The sequence below is a fragment of the Myiozetetes cayanensis genome, unplaced genomic scaffold (genome assembly GCF_022539395.1).
Source record: "Myiozetetes cayanensis isolate MyiCay16 unplaced genomic scaffold, myiCay2020 scf6-25, whole genome shotgun sequence".
NCBI lineage: Eukaryota > Metazoa > Chordata > Aves > Passeriformes > Tyrannidae > Myiozetetes > Myiozetetes cayanensis.
The window spans coordinates 47,947,044-47,966,601 of NW_026087853.1; the positions used below are offsets into that span (position 1 = coordinate 47,947,044).

Below are 19,558 nucleotides of genomic sequence, written 5' to 3' on the forward strand. Positions count from 1 at the left end.
AGGAGACATTGTATCTGCACAGTAAAAATACCCAGTAAATTAATAATTTTAATTGCTGTTACACACAGAAGAAATGAGAAAAAAATACATTCCAAATGAAGAATTAAAACAGTAAAATTTGCATAAAAATGTGTTAAGAAAAGATCCCAGATCAAGTGGCTGTACTGTAGGTGGTGACCTTTACAATCACAGTAAAGAAATTAAGTACTAAAGACTTTTATACATGGCCAATGCTGGACTCCCCAGAGGAGAGCAGCTGCTTCAGTCACATCTTTCAGTGCACTCTGCCTGGAGCACGTGGGAGAGGGGCTTGAGCAAGAGGCTTGAATGGGTCCAAGACTTGGAGATTAGTGTTCAGGACAGACCAGCCACTCTGCATTCTCAGCCAGGCAGAACTGACACTTACCCAATGGCGTTTGCCTTTTCCTGCCTTGTTTTTTGTGGGTTTCTTTTTTTATTCTTGTTACTGGTTTTGTTGTTGTTTTCTAGTTTTTGAGTTTTATTTAACAAAGGGGCAGGTTCTGCTGGCCTGACCATGCCAGCACCATACACATGGAGCAAGCCTCCCCAGGTGAATTAGGAGCAAGGCCTGGTCCAGCAGGAGCCTGCACCAGCAAGGTCTAGATAAGTATGTTTGTAGTGGATCAGAACCGTCGCCCAACAGGCTGGTTTTGGTTTCTTGTTTTCCTTCTGTCAGGAAATATCGTCTTTTATTTCCTGATGCTCTGCATTTTGACCAACCCAAATTGGCCCAGTCCTGCTGAAGTGTCTTGGTGGCTCAGCCCCTGCACCCATCTGGCCCTGTGCTTCAGCCTCACTGTTGAGCCATCACACAATTCCAGTAGCTCATCCTACAGCAGCATAGTGTCACCACAGAAACAACACAAACCACAGAAGTTTTGGCATTCCTGCCAACTGGCCACCTTTTTTTTCATTTGTAGTCTACCTAGAATTGTATATTTTTATTCTTTACAATAACAGCAAAAATAAAATAACATTAAGAAAATTTTCTCCAAACTAAGAAAACTAAAACCCACCATATATTTTAAAGAAACCATAAAAATTTGCATTGTGTTTGCTTCTGAGTTCATATTAAGATAAGATTTAACTGCAGCTGCTTCAAAATTATGGTCCATTTCACATGTACACAGCTCATGTTCCTTGATGTCTAATTCCTGGCCTTCATTTGTGTTTATACAGCAGTTAGTGCTACTAGAACTAAGTAGTTTCTAGCTGTGGTCCAGATTTGAAATCAGTGAACAGTGGCATTTTTTATCCTAGCTCAGAACATGGTGATGGTTCAGAGCCATATTTCTAGATCCATTTTTTTTTCCAGGCCGTAGGACTAGTGGTACAATCACCTGCTTTGCTACAGAACTTGCTATTTCTTTGATTCAGGTGAAAAGAAAGTAATTCAAGAAGGATGTGCTGACCTTATTGATTCCATCAAGGCCTTCCCTCTCTGATGATTTTAAAGCCAGTAAAACATACAATCATAGAAATGAAACATCCCTTTGCAGTTTGTCTCATGAAACCTAGCTGACCTGCAGAATGAAGGTTGAGCAGAATGACTTCGTTTTCTGTTCTAGTCTTCTCAACAGTCATAGCAGACTGTGAGTGCACTGTGTTTTGGCTGGATTAGATTTATTCTAGTTAACAGTCAGGGATAAGACCAGACTCTGGGATTTGGATACAAGGTTCGCATCTAAACATTTGGTTGAGGCTTTTAGAAGAACTAAAAAGCATTTTCAAAACTGAAATTAGAGTTCAGATTTTTAAGCTAAACCTTCTTCAGTGTTCAAGTGCAGCTGAGCCCATCCTGTTAACCAGTATGAATAAATATTTTGCATTTGCATCTGATGCAAATTGAAAAGGCAGTCACACATTCCATGCTTTAAGACAAGTCCTACTGATCCCTAAAAGCATTTTTAACACCAAAGTTGGATAATACTTGGGACTTACATAGCACTTTACATCTTCGAAGTGCTGTATGAGTATTAATCCTCACAGCATCCTTGTGAGGTAGATAAGTGCTAATAACCCTATTTTAGAAATGGGGTGAGGGCCTGGTCCCCTGCTGTGGTAACTTGGCATAGCACTGGCTCTTGTAAGCTTTTGCCTTCCTGCACCAGCTGAGGGCCTAGCCACAGAAAATGTGACTTACCCAAGGCCACAGAAGGAGCAAGCATGGATAAAAGGTAGGAGAATTACCCAGGAGGACTTCTGTCAAGAGAAGTCAGCAACTTACCATCTTCTTCCAAGAACACAGTTATGATACCTCTGCTTAAAAGAGCCCCTGTCTGTATCCAGAAACCAAGCAAAAGGAAAGAGGCACCTGCCACTGAGCTTTACATTTGCTGTTTGCTTTGATCTGCTTCTTCCAGAACAGCTCCCAAAATTACCACAATAGCAAGCTGAAAACATGCAGGTGTTAGTGTCAAACCACGGGACTGGAAAACCTTGAAAAGCCACTAAACATTCTGCAAAGCTAGTCCTGAGAGTTCTATATACTTGTGTAAAAATATATAAATTACCTACACTGATTACAACATGAAACCTTCAGCAATCTACATAAAAGACATGTTAGAGTAATTCTTCAACCAACCAGTCTTATGCCTGCCTCAATATGGAGGAGTAATAAGCCAGGTATTCAGTGTGAATGCCATTTCCTTGGTAGAGTAGGAGTAAAAACTGTTAACATCCTCTGGCTTTGTTCTTCTTAGGCTGCAATTTCTACGTGAGCATCACCCTGCTGACATCAGTGTGCCTGGCACAGCCCAGAAGCATCACTAACATTTAAAAAACAGTTGCAATTACCACTGTCTTTGACTTCACTGGGATTCTGTGCAAGGAACTGTCTACAGGAAGAGGCTGACATAAACCTGCCAAGTCTATTATTTGTCCAAATAAGGAGCAAAAGGATCTCCAAGAGGGTGGTAACTACAGAAAGGAAAGTGAGTGCAAGTAAACGGATCGTGTGTAACCTGAAGTGACCACAGACAGCAATGGCAGAAGGGTGTTTGGATACAGCAGTGTGAAAAGAAAGCCTCTGTAATCAAGTAGCAAGGAAAGGAGCTGCTACTGCTGGGGCCAGGCACACTACATTATTTGGGAGCTTCAGACCGGGTGCTTCTCAAGGAATGTGTCCCTTACAAGGACAAGAATGGATCAAACCTCACAGTTTTACCTTTCAAAGAGTCAACAGGAAGGTCCACAAAGGCAGTGCCACGGACAGTCACACCATTCCCATTTTGTTTGCTCCATTTAAAGTGGAGATTGACCTCACTGGGGTGGAGGAAACAGATTTAATACCAAGAAAAGGTATTTAACAGACTGCCAAGCAACTGATTAGTGTTTCTCAGGGTTTAGGAATCTCAAAATTGTGTCAAATCACCCTCCACAGCAGCTGGTCCCTTCCCAGCAGAAAAGAGCCTCCAGGAAAATGGTCTCATTCAAGTAATAATGATTAGAAGGAGGAATGCAGAGCAGGGGAGAGACTATGAAGATTGAGAGCCTTTGCTGACAAACCTCCAAGCCAGCCAGGACTCTCCTTTTTATATGCTGAGGGCTCTGCCTCGTGTTCCTGGGAAGGCTGAAGCTGCTGCAGCACTGGGACAGAGCCAGTGTGACTGGCCAGAATGTGTCCCAGCCAGGTCACTCCAGGTGAGGGGATGGCAAGGGAACAACAGCCCACTTGGGCTGCACATGTTTCTGCCGTCCCACCCAGAGATCTCTGCCACCAGAAACTGCACCTCTGACAGCCAGTAGAGAGGAGAGGCCTCCTAATAACATTTAAAGACTCTTTTCTGCAAGTATCCAGTGGCTGATGGTGGAGCAGGACAGCAAACGAAGATGAAAAAGCACAGAGAAAAGCAACTCAGCTGTCTTCAGGAAGCTGTGGACTACTCATTTCTGTAGAGGAAGAAAGAGAGAATCAAAGCTGAGACTTTTAAACAGAGGTTATTTTATCACACACGCATTTCCCTCCAAGCAAAGGGAAGCTCAGGATGCAGGGGGCTCCTCTGAAGAACTGCCAGCTGAGGACTGAGTGTGCCAGACTGATGTGCTGTTTGCTCACGTGCTGGGAGGATGGTGGGGTTCACCCCAGATGCTTAGATTTCCTCTTAGCTGGGTCAGTCTGTTGCAGAAAGAGATTTGCAAACAGCCAAGTGAAGTAACAGCAGATGACATCTGGAGAGAGCTACACTGCAGGGTTCAATCTGTGGCCAGGAGATAAGCAATGCTGATGAATGAAGGTGGTTTATGGCTCTAAATTCCCTTAGCTGTTTACTCCAGGCAGGCCCCAGTGCACCAGTGAATGAATACTGACAGTATTACACAACAGCATTAAAGGGAAGGGATTACACGGGGCTGTGCTACCTACCATGCTTTCCCTCTCAATAATGCAGCTGACCTTTCTGATCTCTGTCTGAAAAGCAGCAGATGCCTCCACGGGGTCAGGATGGTTAACCTAGATTTTTGTAGTGCTGGCTGCATTTGCACGGATGCAGAAGTCACAGGGAGGCAATGCCTGTTCCTCACCCAGACACACCACGGGAGGCCAGCAAGGAGCAGGAGACCCACTCAGCACCTCTCAGCACCAAGGGGAAAGCTAGCAGGGCTGGTAGGGGTTCCTCAGCTGCCCCTGAACTTGCCCAACTCCTTGCAAAGAGGAATTCCTGTTCTGCGGACTGGGCCAGGGACTCGGTGCCAGGCTTTTGCCTGGAATGGTCGGAGCATGTTAGGTATGGAGACCGTGATGATGATTTTTCAGCCCACAAGGCTGGTCTGGAGGGCTGCCCCTCTTGCTGCCTCTGCCCACGTGAGCATGTGCAAAGGGCTGTTGAGGATTCAATGGATTCAAGTTGTGCAGTCTGTTCCGGTTGTCCCTGTTTGGCTGCAGTTTGAAGAGGGGCAGGAGCCCTCAGCAAGCTTCCTCTGCACACCTGAGTGCACTTGTGTCTTAAAACAAGCCACTGGGGAAGCACCTCAGCCCAGGGAGTGGCCTGAGGATGGACAGAAGGAAAAGCATATTCAAGTTTCGTATAGAAACAGAGCTTGCTGATACGTATCCTAAGTAAGAGGAAAAAATACACATATAATCACAAATGAACTCGGATTAAAAGTCAAGGCAACCTCTTCCTACATCTTTTTAAGAAAATCTGAAGTCAGAAATAATCTTGCTTCAACAGATGGGCAGACAAACCAACCAAAGAATTTGGATCAGAATTAAATAGGCTTTCCCAGCCCCATCTGTGCATTCTCACTGTGTCTCTGTGAGTTCAAGAAGGAAGCACCAGGCATTTTGAGCACACAGGACAGTGTGCTTCAGGAAGCTCTGCTGAAAAGGGGCTTTCTTAAAAAAAAAAAAAAAAAAAAAGTGGTGCAAAGATGATTGTTTACCACCACCTGGCAAAGCCCAATAACATTTATAATGTTCTAATGATCTACATCCAAAATCAAGGCCTTGACCACAAGAAATGCTCAGATGAAGATTCAAATACTGCAGGCAGCAGTACTATAAAGCTTAATGGGTATATGGAATATTACTTGTTAGGACACTGGGGAAGAAAGGCATAAAGGTTGGATTCCTGTCTCCTGCACTAAGGACAATTAGGGTATACACCAGTAAGACACGTGCTCAAAGTTCTGCTGTAAAAATCAAAGTTCCTTGTGTGCCCAATGCATCCCAGCTGTCACTGCTGGCTGCAGGCGCTGTGCAACTGCACACACGTGGAGAGGGAGAACATGTTGGCCTGGCTACCGAGATGCCCCTTAAATCCCACCAGACTCCTAGTTCTGCCACATGTGGCAGTGCTGGCTTACACCTACAGATCTGCCCTGGAGCAGTGATCACCATGATCAAAGCACACAGCATTGCATGTCAGCACACCTCTTGCTCTGTGCTCTCCGCCTGGGGTTCTGCTGTCATGCTGGTTCTGCTGGGTGCTGCCCCACGTGCTGCCCGTGACTCTAAAGCTCAGTTAGTCCCTATCTGGATATGCTGTTTTTACTCTCTGTCCAAGTTTCCTTTCAGCAGAGGCAATAGCTCCAGTTTGTATACTGAGTTTGTAATGCACAAAGAGACAAACATCAGTTAAATTAATTTCAGCAGAGATCTGTACCTGTCTGCCTTCAATTGAGAGCAAGCCTTTTAGCACAGTGCATGGCTAAACTTCCTTTCCATCTGCTCTCCACTTCCCAGGCATTTAGCATCAGTTTCAAGACTAACAAGTAAAATGCAGTAGTACAGCACTTCCAAAAAGGAAAACTTGAATGAGTAACTACTGCAGGGACAGTCTAAGCTTTCTGATGTGGACTCCACACTGAAGTAAGCTTTATTCAGAAAAAGCCATTGAAAAAAAAATTATTCCCAAAGGTAATGCTTCAAAGAAGCAAAATCAACATCACCAGTGTGCCTAGAGAAATGGAGATCTCTCTCAGGGGTGAATGCAGCTACAGCACCTGAGATATAACCCACGTGTTCACGGACTATTGGCACTCCACCTAGCTCCTCTTTCTGAAGTCCTCTTCATCTCTGGTCTCTACAGCTGACAGTGCAATAAGCATTTGGGCTGCATAGTAAGTAGCCATGATGATGAAGCGCGAGTAGGGCACGGGGAAGCAGAACTTGTTAAGTGCAATGGTTAGATCGGACACCATGAACAGCATCGCGCCGATGCAGGCGGAGAGCTTGGTCCACGTCCAGAGGTCGTTGCACAGCTGCATGCCGGCCACCGCCCGCCAGCCCATGAAGCCAATCAAGGCGATGTAGACAGCTACCAGGTAGGTGAACGGGCCTGAGAGGTAGGAGTACAGGAAGGCATAACAGGAACCGGAAACCAGGCCCATCAACAAGCCGGCTTTGAGGTCCAAAGGCTTCATGCCAAAGGCTGAAGAGTACAGGATGTGTGTGATGGCGAACATCAGCAGACCTGGAAAGAGGCATTGACACAGATCATCAGTGACTGGTAGTCAAGAGCTGAAGAAAACATGTGGCTATATTGGATTTTAAATATACCACAACAAGCACAGGCTTAGATCTTCTTGCAGTGTTATAACCCTTAACACTATCAGTGAGAACCATACTGACCGCTTAAGACCATTTAAATATAAAAATATGTGCATGGGAGATCAACCTTAACATGAAGCTCCCAGCCTAAGAAAAAGCCCCAGCACATCCAAAGCTGCAGCGAAGTACAGCTCTGCTGTGACAAAAGCCTTTCTGCTGGGAGGCCAGGTGAACTAAGCTTCTGCAGAAGGAACTGAGCTTGTTTTTCAGGCGTTCCTCTTCCTCTGCTTTGGTCGGAAGGGTGGGAGCAAGGCAGACCAAAGACCATCCCCTCCAACTATCCAAAGTGTTTTGTTCACAGGTCACGTGTGGAACAGGAAGGCTGGAATCAGAGCAGCGTAGGAACAAATGTGACAAAAGTTACCAATCCCTCTGAAGCCAGATACAAAGCCTGACCGTATTTAGCCACAAACCCAAAGGCACTCGGGGACTAAATCTGGCTTCTACCCCATCTCTGCCCATAGCTGGGAGAAGCCTAAGCTGGAAAGAAGCAGCTGGCGTATTTCAGAGACTGCACCGATGTGATCTGCCAACAATTTTATGGCTATTTTCAAGATTCAGATGAACCTTAGCCGGAATCAATCAGCGAAAATAAAGTGCCGGCGTCCCTTTGAAGTGCAACAGCCCTGAGAAATGCCAGATGTGGGTGTTGGAAGGTACTGCTCACATGTTGTTATTCACTTGCCACTAATCCATTTGACAAAAATATGTCCCAATGTGTTGGTGCAGCTGCTGACTCCTAGCTGTCATGACAATTGCAGATAATGGGCTCCAAACTGAATCCAGCTCCTGGGATCCTCTGGTTCCCAGGCCCACACATGGTGCAGATGCAGGCTGTCCCACTTTATCCTGGCAGAGTTATTAGTGGAGCTGGAAGTTTTTATTTCAAGCTCTAAAGCATGAAATAGAGAAAAGGACCTGGGAAGCTGAGTCCTCCAGCAGGACACTTGTTCGCATTTAATGTGTGATGCCATGGTGTACGGGCAGTCACTAAAACCTGCTGCTGGCAGACGTCGCTTCATCCTAATACTCTTGTGTTGAGGCACCACAAAGAAGGGGAAGTGTCTCCTTGCCTTTGGAGAGGACCAGATTGGACATCCATTGAAAGCTCAGCCATGATGAGATGAGAAGAGAACCCACAGGAGGGAGGGGTTGGTGGGGATCTGGTTTGCAGGATGAGGCTAGGGAAAATGGACAGTGTGAAGGGGAAGGAAGAGAAGCACAAAGGAGAGCAACGAGAAGCTGATGTTTCACAGAGCTATTGCACATCATGGGCACAGCACTGAGGAAACTGAGAAGGGATTTAGGACATGAACTGCTTATAGTGTTATAGAGCAGGAAAGGTTAGAGCCCAGGGAGGTGGTAAGGAGAAGAAGGATACATCCTCCTAGCAGTGATGAGTGTTTTTTCCTTCAGTGGCATTATACGGAGTATTCTGGGACAGGGAACTGAAGAATGTGTTGTCCTTCACGCAGGCATCTGGCAGCAAGGAGGAGGAGGAGGAGAGGACAGGATACAGGAGCGAAACAGGGGCCTGGAAAGGCAGTAGGAGTTTTTTGATATGTGGTGAGACTGGTCACAAACAAGGCAGTCAGGTCTTAGGTTTACTCATCCAACACCCACAAATCAAGCCAGGAACTGGGGAAGCCTGTGACAGCTGCACAAGGAGAGGGTGGGTTTCTCTTGTATTCCTCAGCCTTTAGCCTGGTCCTCCCACATCAGGCAGATCAGCCCTTCTCTGTGTCCGCTTCCTTGCCACACGTTCCCTCAGGCTGGCAGTAAGGCTTTTTTGCTAGTCCCTGTCCTCTTCACCAAATGCATAAATTGTTTCTAAGTACCTGCCATCTAAGGAGGTGGATGTTAACACTGTAAAGTATCTTCTACATGCAGTAAACCACTAGTCAGAAAATAGCGCATTGTAAGTGGACTGAAGCAGCAAAAATGAAAAAAGTCAAGTGTGCCAAGAGTAGGTTCCCAGGCTCTCACTTCCCTATAAAGTAATGAACAAACGTCCTTTTATAAACTTGTTGTCTCAAAAGCTATTCAAATTAGCCCAGTTTCCAACCCTTTTCAATCCCAAAGCTAGAGAAATTGAACAAAAAGTACATTTTTATCCAGTATTTCCTCTTACTCTCCTGGAACTTCAAATTCCCACAACTGATGATGTCAAAAGGTTAAATATTGTCAGTTGTCGGCCACAGCAACCTGGTGAGTTTCAGATAGGAGAAAATAAATTTTGCAGGCAAGGTGAAGGATGAAATGGAGCAGTGTGCTTTATCTGCTTACAGCTGAAATGCAAATATTAACACTTGATTGCAGAAGATAGTAGCTCAGTGGGCTGAGATTTTCAAAATGCTTCAGTAGAGCTTTTCTCCTCCTTAAGAAGCAAAATGTGTCTAAAGCCACAAAGCAAAACTTATCAGTTGTGAGACTAGGGTTGATAATCCAATTTATCTGCAAATTAAAACAATCAACCAGATACTGAATTGCTGTGACTGGTTAACCCTTCCTCTAGCACTGTATTGGAGAGGGACCTTGGAGATATACTGGCTGTGTGGAATGGAGAAGCGTGGAACAGTCCGTATACAAAAATGGGGAGAATTTGGCCTCGGATCTTTTCCAAGCCACAGCTCCAGGAGCAACTCCAGGAGGCAAAACAGAAGCACAACCAGTCAGGCTGAGGCAACCTGCTCTGAGCCTGAGGCAACCTGCTCTTAACTCCTGCTGGGACGAGGCCCATCAGTGGGAATGTCAACACTCAACACAGAGGGAGTGGCACCCCAAGGGAAAGCTGAAGCTCCTCAGCAACGTGCCCAAGGTTCAGCCAGATAGATAGATCCAATCCTGAGGGCCTAATCTACACCCCACCAAAATCAGTAAAAATTTTTACATGAACTTTTAATGAGATTGGGATAAGCCCTTGGGAAGCAGATTAAAACCAGATTCAGAGCATTTGGCCTTTCATATCTGGCACTGCACACACTTCCCTCTCACAAAGAAAGAGCTTGTGGGAATCCCAGAATAAAACTAAAAACTAACCTCATGAGAGAGGCAAAAAATAAGCCTTTAACTTTCAGAGCTGACAACAGCATGTCAGAAAAGTTGCCTCATCACATTTTCCAGTGGGACACTCACAGCAGCCAGTTAATGGTGGATGTTGTGTGAGATCCCTGTGCTGGTTAAATTAACTTCAGAAAGCCCACCAGTCAGTTTAGCGAAGGACTCAACTGCTGCTTATTCCTTGTGACAGTCGAAGGCCACGGAGAGTGTCGCTGCAGGCAGGTTCAACGTGGCCTCAAATGATTAATCTAAATCATTCTGTTCCAATCTGCAAACTAGAAAAATAAACCAAGCTCATTTTGCTCTGAGAGATGTGGATCCTTCTGTAGAGAAGACAGACCATTGTGGTAAGGTTTGTCCTTGACTGACCATCATTTACATGTCTTGCAAAACAGACATGCCTTGTAAAACAGGCTGCATGATTCACACTGATGAACCTGCAAGTAGGACAAGATTTCTGATGCTTTGGTTTCTAGCATCCACTTAAAAACCTCCCCCAGGCTATGGGCTTGTCTATCAAAACAAAAAGGTCTTCTCCACTTTTTCTCCGCTGAGGACTTTTGCACAATATGTCCTACCCCTGATCCTTGTAACAAAGGATCTCTAACAGACCTCCCTGCAGAGAGATAGGAGGTAGATACTTCCTGTAGCTTTATGGGAGCTCAGGAGTACCATGAGCATTTCCTTCTCTTCCCCAGGGATTCTGGCATGCCACCTTCTCAGCTCCAGCCAGCCGAGATGCTGTGACACATGCCAGGAAACCAAACCTGACCCAGTTACCCCTCTAATCCCAAGAGAAAGACTCATCCATGGTGTGACTCTTCTAACCATGATGGATTTTAGTCAAGGAATGAGTGCTTCCCAGTGCATGAGGCTTAAGCTCTATATGAATAAACAAAACATGTGCTCCAGCAACTCATTACTAAATAAAGAGGATAACAGCTGGACACTGTGGCATTCCTTTAGGACTGACAACATACTCACCATGAATGAAGTAGCCCTGCTCCTGCCAGATGAGAAAGGCATCTCCCACTGCCGAGAATATGAGTCCCGCTAGGATGCGGCTGGCACTCCGGTGTGACACTAAGAAGTTAATTCCATGGGCCAGAAGGAAAACCCACAGACAAAAGATGGGCAGACATTTAATGAGAGCACTGAACCAGGAGGGGCTGGAAGTTGGCAGCCAGAGGACGAAATAGACACAAGTGGCTTTAAAGAAGGGCACCAGTTTGGGACCTTCGCTCTTCACCTAAAGAAAACAAACATTAAAAAAGATAAATTAATAGGATCATCAGAAGCATCAGTGGAATAAACTTCATAACAGAACTGTCTTCTTCCTTTTGAAAACTGCTCTTTCATGTACACTGTCAGCTAGCAGCGTTTCTACCCTGAGAAATGCTGGTTGAACTTCCATGATCCTCAGTCTAGACCTTTGTGACTGTCTCTGTTGAAAACACTTCTCGGCTGGCAGGATGGGGTTTCGGTGGTGGATCTGGAGGAAGTTTTATATACCTTTTCTCTTTATTTAGTTCTACTGAAAACATTTAGACCATCAGTCAAACTCCTCTGGTGCTCCTTGCCACCTACCCTGTGTTTAGACTAACCCCTTTTACACACCTTTCCTGGAGCTGTGAAAATACTGCCCCCCCCAGTTATATCCCAGCAGCAAACAAACCAGTAAAAATGCAAATCCTCCCTTCCATTCTCACAAATCCTCACTCTTAGCCAGTAGCAGATCACCCTGAGGATACAACCTCTTTTCTAAGCCATTCTTTCTCCTGCCCTGTAGCCTCATGCCTGCAGCTTGCTGTTGGCACCACCACATGACTTCAAAACCCATCACATTAACCTCACAGGTGAAGATGTCACTTCCTCAGCTGACTAATACCAACATCAACCACGTGTTGCTTTGTTCTAGCATTACAGTAATAATACAGAACCCATATTGCAGGAAATGTTTTGACTCAGGGCTCTGCTGTGTAAGTGCAGACACAAAAATATGGCATGAGCACTTGGCTACTCATAACAAAGCCACAGCAGGGGCAGGGCACAGAGTTACAGACTCCACAAGCTGGGTCTGCTCTTGACATATACTTAGCTGAGAACACTCTGCACAATGATAATGTATGTATTGTGATCACCTGCCTTCCTGTTATAATTCTGCATTTCAGTGCAGGTGGGGAAAACTTCACACAAGAAACAAAGCTATGATTTTACTTTCTTCTGAAGAGCAGCTGAGAGCCAAAATAAGGATCAAAGGAAAAGATTGTAACTGCCTCCTCTGCCTGCCTGAGCTATGTCCTGGGGTCTAACAGGAGGCCTCTTTCCTCCTGCACCTAAGGCAGTGCAAAATCCAGAGCTCCTCTGCAAGCAGAGGTTTACTCTCAATCTTCTCATTTCTTTGATCAAGCAAGATTTAGTTGCTTAGTGTCACAACAACTTCCCTCTACTCATGGCCAAAGCACACAGAGGCCTCATGCAATCGAGGAGGACACAGGGGGAAATTTAGAGGCATCAAAGTTGGTTTCACCCTGCAGAGTCCAACTGGTCTTTTCTTTTTCCAAATCACTTGGCCCTATTTCTGCTTCCTTGCATCATGGGACACTGCCATGACACAAAAACAGCATCCATCTTCCTTTGATGCGGCGTGCCTGGTGCAGATACCTAGAACAGATGAAGACTGCACAGGAAATATTCCATGCTTACAGTGCTCAGGTAATAAAGCCTAATCTCATAAAAATTCTGGAGCTTTTACAGACACAAGCAAATCGAATCAGGTGAAGCTGGAAGACAGAGGCAGAGGCAGTGGAGGGCATCTTCACATGCAGTATCTAAAAAGGGAATGCAATCTTGGAAGCAGTGAGGCTATAAATAAAGGGCATCCCAAGAAGACAGTGCCTTTAAAATTGTTCTCACATCTGATGGAAATTTCCCCAGCATATCAGCAGTTTCTTGGCAGTAAGGTATTTCATTATCCATTATTCATAGGCTATTGCCAACACAATTTTTAAACACTCCATTAAACAACCGGGCTACACAATTCACTAACAAAAGGACATCAGCAAGCCATTAACTTTCTTGTATTACATGGAGAGCCCTTGTGAGTCCCCTACTTAGGTTGTCTAAATTATTCACCATTTACCACTCCTTGTCTGCATTCCTTGGGAAAATTCTGGCAGCAAATAACAAAGGAACTTAAAATAAAAGTTACAAAAGCCCATGTAGTCTCAAAGTACTGGGGTTGCCTGGGAACTATCAAGTATCATAAGGGAAAGAGTGCAGCCAACCTTCCCCCTCCTTCAGACCCAGCACCTTGCTCTCCTGGAGTGACACACCAGGCTCAGACTGCCCAAAGCCAGTGCCCAGCTCCAGCTCTGCTTCCTCCCCTTCTGACTCTCTCTTATTAAAATGTAGTTGATCACATTCATCCTCTCACAGTTGGAGGCAACAGATGACAGTGTTTCTGGCAGGGTTTTCTCCTCTCCCCCGCAAGCTGTGGAGGATCCCCGCCATGCCCTAACGAGCCTGAGATCTTCATCGTGGAAAACTAACAACCTCCAGAGCTACAAAGTGCGAAAGAATTGGCAGCATCGACAGTGCTCCGGGCTCCTGTAACAGTCTCAGCTAAGGTAAGTGGTTTTGTACCTCTGAAGACAAAAGTTTATGCTGAAAGATATAGCTGAAGTTCAGCCTGTTTGCAACACACCACAGCGGCACTGTTAGAAGCATACAGGAGAGTATTTGGGTTAATAAACACAGGAAGTTTTATTTAATACCTCATATTAACAGAAAAACACCTGTGAGGAGCAGTTACCATTACAATCACGGCTTGCCCTCCCCTGTGTGCACGCACGATGAGACAGGTTTTAATTACGCTTGTCATTTCCCCAGGAACCCTGCCTTACTGAGTGTAAGACATGCACTTGTGCAGAATGATTATGTTTGCTTGGTAAACTTAAAATAACCATTTCTTACTATCTGAATGTGAATTTTGCAAGCTCAGCCAGCATTATTTTAAAATAATGATTTGCATCATTTCCATGCTAATAATAATTAAGGAATTTTTCATATATAAGGGGTCAGGTTCTAGTCTCAGTCAAGCACCAGTTAAACAATTTACATTGTTACAGAGTCCCCACATAAGAATGACCTCATATATCTAAAAGGGCTACAGGCTTCTCATCACTGAATTGACACTATTTCTTTACACCTTTTCTACAAGTATACTTCAGATGAGTTATTTCCAGCCCTGCCCTTGCCCATCACTGAAAGCTGCAGCTCAGTGGGGCGGGCCCCTGTTACGGCTCTGACCACAATGAGGGACAGCACTTGCTGAGACAGAGGTACCTATGCAGCTGAGGGGTGGGCAGCACATCCTGCTGGGATAGTGGGGCACTGGAAATACCTGGGAGAAGTCCTTCAAGAAAAACTGAGGCAGCCAGAGGGTGAGAGTGGGGATTACCCTCTGTTTGGACATGTGGCTGAGCCTTGGAAAGGTGATGGGGCAACTTGCCACCTAAAGGACAAGTCAAGGCTGGCATTGGGAAACCATGTACCAACACGACTGGAGGCTGTGGCTTGAGAAAAACAGGGCATATAATCCATGACTGGACTTGCCTGTACCTCAGGGAAGGGAACATTATTTCTTGGTTGCATGGATAAATTGCATCAGAGACGGAATGTGAGATGGGGCCATGCCGTGGTGTTGGAAAAGAAAACACATGACAGAGGTGACAAAATCCCTTATGGTAATGCATGTGATTGTCATGGCTTTCTAAACTGAGCATAATTTAGGACATTTCTCAACTGCTATGACAATTAAGTTACCTAGAGTCTGGAGAAATTAAACTACTGTAAAACAAAAAAATTTACACCTAGCTCCTCTACTTCAGAATAAGCCCCATCCACAGAGGAACAGCTACATTCATAAGACAGTGCTCTGATTTTCTTTAACACTTTGGAGCCTGTTGTCTGTGTCTGTATCACAAGTGGGGTGAAGAAAATCCAGCTGCCACAGGGAGAGAGACATCTTCCTCCCAAGGTACAGAAGAACATCAGAAGTTTGTTGCACTGAAATGCTGAAGTTGGACAAAAAGTCCTTGCTAAAGTCCTAAGCTTAGCACTGGTCTCAGGAAACAATATGGAGTATCAATGCTCTTCTCTCCACAAAGTCCCCTAAATCAGCCTGCACAGAAAATATGTATACAGACACCTGCTGTGGGGATATGGCTCACACCCACTGGGCTGTAAAATGCTGCTTTCCAGGAAAAGTACTTTAAAAATAACACACCAGCTATTCTACAGAGCAGTACTTAATCTCAACTGTGTGCACTGGCCAAAAAAAGCTGGGTCGTTGTCCTTCACCCATCCCTCCCAGCAGCCTTGGCTGGGCAAGGACCCTTTTGTGTATCCACGTCTGAGCTGCTTCTCCTAGATTTTGGCATCCTGCATCATGGATCCTGCCTTGGTTCTGCCCTATTGTGACAATAGCTCCAACCCCCAGTTGTGTGCTAATAAATATTTATTTGGCTTTGTTGCCATGTTTGCTGCCACTTCAAGCCCATGGCTCACCCTTCTCATTCCCCAAAATATGTGGCTCTCTGCAAAGCACTGACCATCCTCTGTGCAGTCTGAGTCACAGAAGGGGAGAGTTAGAGTTGCTTCAACCTGGGGATGCACCACAATTCGTATAAAGTATAAGTATGTGCTACAGGTTCTCATCTACAGAGCAATGGGGAACCAAGACAATTCACCATCAGGCTGAGTCTACAGAAAACCCACCTTTGTGCACAGATCTAGCCAGGGGCAGCTGTTTTTCTCAGGAATTCAACAACCTATCACTTTTTGCTAAACCAAGGAGGAACACAGAAGTGCTGTGCACTTCCTGGCCATAAACCCATGTGAGAGGACTGCAAAGCTCCCGTCCTCATGGTCCTGGGCTTGCTTCCACATTCCCACCTTTGCTCAGATGTGTACACTGTGAAACTGATATCAAAGAGGGAATTTTTCAGATTATGTAATGGTGAGGATTCAGCTGTTTGGTACCCAAATTCACCATTTACACCTTCCACACAAAGCAAAGACCCCAGTGGCCACTCTGGCTGCCCAGCTCTGCACCCCTCCTGGGCAGCTTGCAGAGATGAGTGAGAGGAAGACAGAGAAGAGGTAAAGGGATCGGCCAGTCAGCGCTTTTTATTCCAGAGGGTTGCTGAAATATTAGGGCTGGCTGGGACAGCCCTAACTGGTACTCACCTAACTGATGATTATAAGTGAGCACAAAGCGCTTCAATTCCAACCCAGCTCTCCAGCAGGAGCAAACATGCTCCTGGGGGATAACTGATTGCCTACCACCTTTTTTCACAGAAGGCATTGGCTCATACATGCCCCAAGTCATTCCTGAATAAAATTCTAAGAAAAAATGCTTGTTATAGAGGGTAGTAAGGAGTTACTGAACCAGCCAGTCAACCTGTCTGAAATACTCCATTGGTGCAATATATTTTTGCAATTAATAAGAGGGTTTATGTTTGTGTTGGAGATGCCACGGGCCAGGCATGTGAGGCAGATGGCTCCTGAACAGGCTCCACGTGCTGCAGGAAATTCAGGGTGATAGATAAACCCTCTTCTCCTCAAATGGAGCCAAGATCTATCTAAAATCGATTTGCAAAATAGCCAATAAGTCACTCAGAACATGGTACATGATTTGCCTTTAGGAGAATATGTGTGCTGATGATCCTCTGTCTTCATCATGTTTGTGTCATGCAGTGAGTTTCACCAAGTCTTGCTTTATTGCAGTTTCTGGCACTCCCCAGCACAACTTAGGGCCTCTATTTCTCTCTCAAGGGTAATGCAGTGAAACTCAGCTCACGCTCAGCTGTTCAGTCAACCTGCTTACAAGGAATCAAAAAATCATGATTTTGTCTGACAAGAGCCGCTGTTGTTCAGCACAAGCCAAAAGTAACGGGACTCTGCCTGAATGCTTCCTGCCTGCAGAAGGACCATCCTCCCAGCTCAGACACGTGTGTCCAAGGCAGCTCTTCCACCCACAGGGTCTATTCAACTCCTGCAAAAGAGGGCTGGTGTGTTGGCTTTTGTCATTCCTTTCTCTACCCCAGCAGCCTGGGTACTCTCTTCCTCCCCTCAGTTAAGCAAAGTGAGGTCCAGCTGTACTTCCATGCTTTGCTCCACAACAGACTAACACAGGGCTGAGAGCTAGAAATATTCAGCTTCTTTTTCTTCAGATCAAGATACGGCTGTTTGCCAGAAAAGTAAGATTAAAAAGTTGGCACAGGCCCCCACAGCTCTTGGGTGGTGAACTCAGTTATATTGCTGCACAAGTTCTTGGCATCAGAACAGTCATCCTTTGGTGGAGGCGCACGGGAGCTGGCAAAGGATGAGGATCAAAGTGGCATCTTACAAGGGCCCCTGTGCATGGCTGAGCTGCTCCATACACAGCTGCATGCAGAAACAAGGATCACAACAAAAATTTAACTTACAAGCCCAACTCACAGTTGAGATTCAACCTAATCTCCAGATTAACCACAGGGGGGGGGATGAAAACCTGTCAGCACTGAAGGTTAAAACCTTCCAGACGAGCCACTTCCCCCCCCTGGATGCAGAAAGCAGGGAGGAAATTTGCAGCAGGAGTTTCCCCACAGGTGCCTGGCAGCAGGGCGATGTTTGCATGCACCAGCCTCTCCCAGGTGAAAGGGCAGCTCGAGTCCCTGCAGCGCGGCAGCCCGGGCACAGCGGGGGCACAGCCCGGCCACCCAGCTGAGCGGCAGCAGGCGAGCGCCAAGAATGGCATGTTTTGTACCAGGACAGCTGGGGAGCACATGAGCAAGGCTCATCATGCCGTGGGAGTGCCAGCGACACGAGACTGCAGACCTTGCTTTTGAAAAGGTCTCCAGTCTACCATGCTCTCTTCATGTTTGCTTTCCAAGTATAATTTCTGCACCACAAACTGCTGTCTGTCCCTATCTGTAGACACTCCTCAAGCAAAGTCTGTGCTACCCAACACTTTATCACAGCCATGTGATACCACGGAACCCAGTCAGCTCTTGTCTGGGAGGAAATTTCTGAAGGTTATTGTCTAGGATAGGTTTTAGGGGAAAACAGAACTGAACACACAAAGTATGAAGGATAATTAAATTAAAGACTTGGGAAGGTAAAACAGAGAAACATTAGGCAGGTTTTGTGGCCTTCTCCAGAGGACAGTAAAATATCTGCAACCATGAATCCTTGTACAGCGGTCAGGGAGGGAGACAAACAGGCAAAGGGGGCAGGCAGCCTTCATTTCTGCCCCTTCCCAAGTTAAGGCAGGAGAAGCCAAACTGAGACTCACATAGAAACAACAATGCATGTGTTAGCAAAGCTTCAGTACAAAAATAACAGCAGTCCCCTCTTGTCTTCAGGTGCTTAATGAAGAAATTAAAACATGCTGGGCGCTGAGCAGTCACACTGACTGTGCTCACGGGGCTGCTGACAAGGCCAGTTTGGCTCAGCAGCCAATGTTACCTGGGAGCTCTTGGAGATTGCAGCTTTCTGCTGCTATGCCTGCAAGTTCAAAAAATATGCATCTGTAGACACCTGGGATGTGTCAGAAAAAAAGTCCAAAAGGGAAACCGGAGTCTGGCCTTCAAAAGACTCCTTGCAGGAGGCTTTAGAAATGTGAGGGAACAGTCCCTTAACAACCTAAATTAGATACAGGTGGTTCTGGAGCCAAGGAAATCACCTCACACATCAGGGCACTGTCTGTACCACATGTTGCAACAGGATCTCACCCCTGCTTCTTGCCTTTTATACCATGACATGGCCCAAAGCTATCTTGATACACTGGACAGCGTTGTTCCCTCCAGCAGTTAAGGAAGTTACAGTATCCATAAAGGGTATGTTCTGTACTGGATAAAAGAAGAAATCCAGTTAGCTTGGCTAACAAGCTATGCCACAGTGTCTCTGGGACCTTCCTGCATTACACAAGACCTACTGCTATCAGGCCAGGCAACGTGAGATACCACTACACCCACCAGTATCTTATAAAGTCACTGTGGTATCTGCCCTTCACTTTCTGGGACCACAGGGAAGCTTTCAAGGTAGTGAAGCCTTTCTTTAGCAGATGTTAATTCACAAAAATCAAATTACAGACAAATACATTTCACCCTGAACTGAATACTCAGCTTGGATGTATGTGTTTCGGCTAGGGCTTGTTTTCTGGGGCCAGGGGTGGGTTTGTTTTTTTCCATTACCAATCATCTGTCCTGTCTACCAGATTGGCACAGGGCCACAAGCAGGGCTATTTTAAAGGCCTTTTCCTAACCTGCGGTTGTAATGATTGACTTCACATCTGTAGCAATCCTGTAGCTGTCAGCAGTTTTGGGGATTGCCTTCTGAGTACGGTCAAGGACTAACAATATTAAACTAGTCAAGAAT

At 45.7% G+C, this 19,558-nt stretch overlaps 1 protein-coding gene across 3 annotated transcripts in view; it reads right to left on the reverse strand.

The window, feature by feature from the left end:
• Positions 1 to 15: 15 nt before the first annotated feature.
• TMEM86A (transmembrane protein 86A) overlaps positions 16 to 19,558 on the reverse strand; it is a 28,372-nt gene continuing 8,829 nt past the window's right edge. For all 3 annotated transcript variants that reach the window (XM_050336852.1, XM_050336853.1, XM_050336851.1), the window contains 2 exons: positions 11,117 to 11,381; positions 16 to 6,935 (listed from right to left, as the gene is read on the reverse strand). In XM_050336852.1, coding sequence (XP_050192809.1) covers positions 6,508 to 6,935; positions 11,117 to 11,381 — 693 coding nt within the window. In that variant the 3' untranslated portion in view covers positions 16 to 6,507. The remainder of the gene's footprint in view (positions 6,936 to 11,116; positions 11,382 to 19,558) is intronic.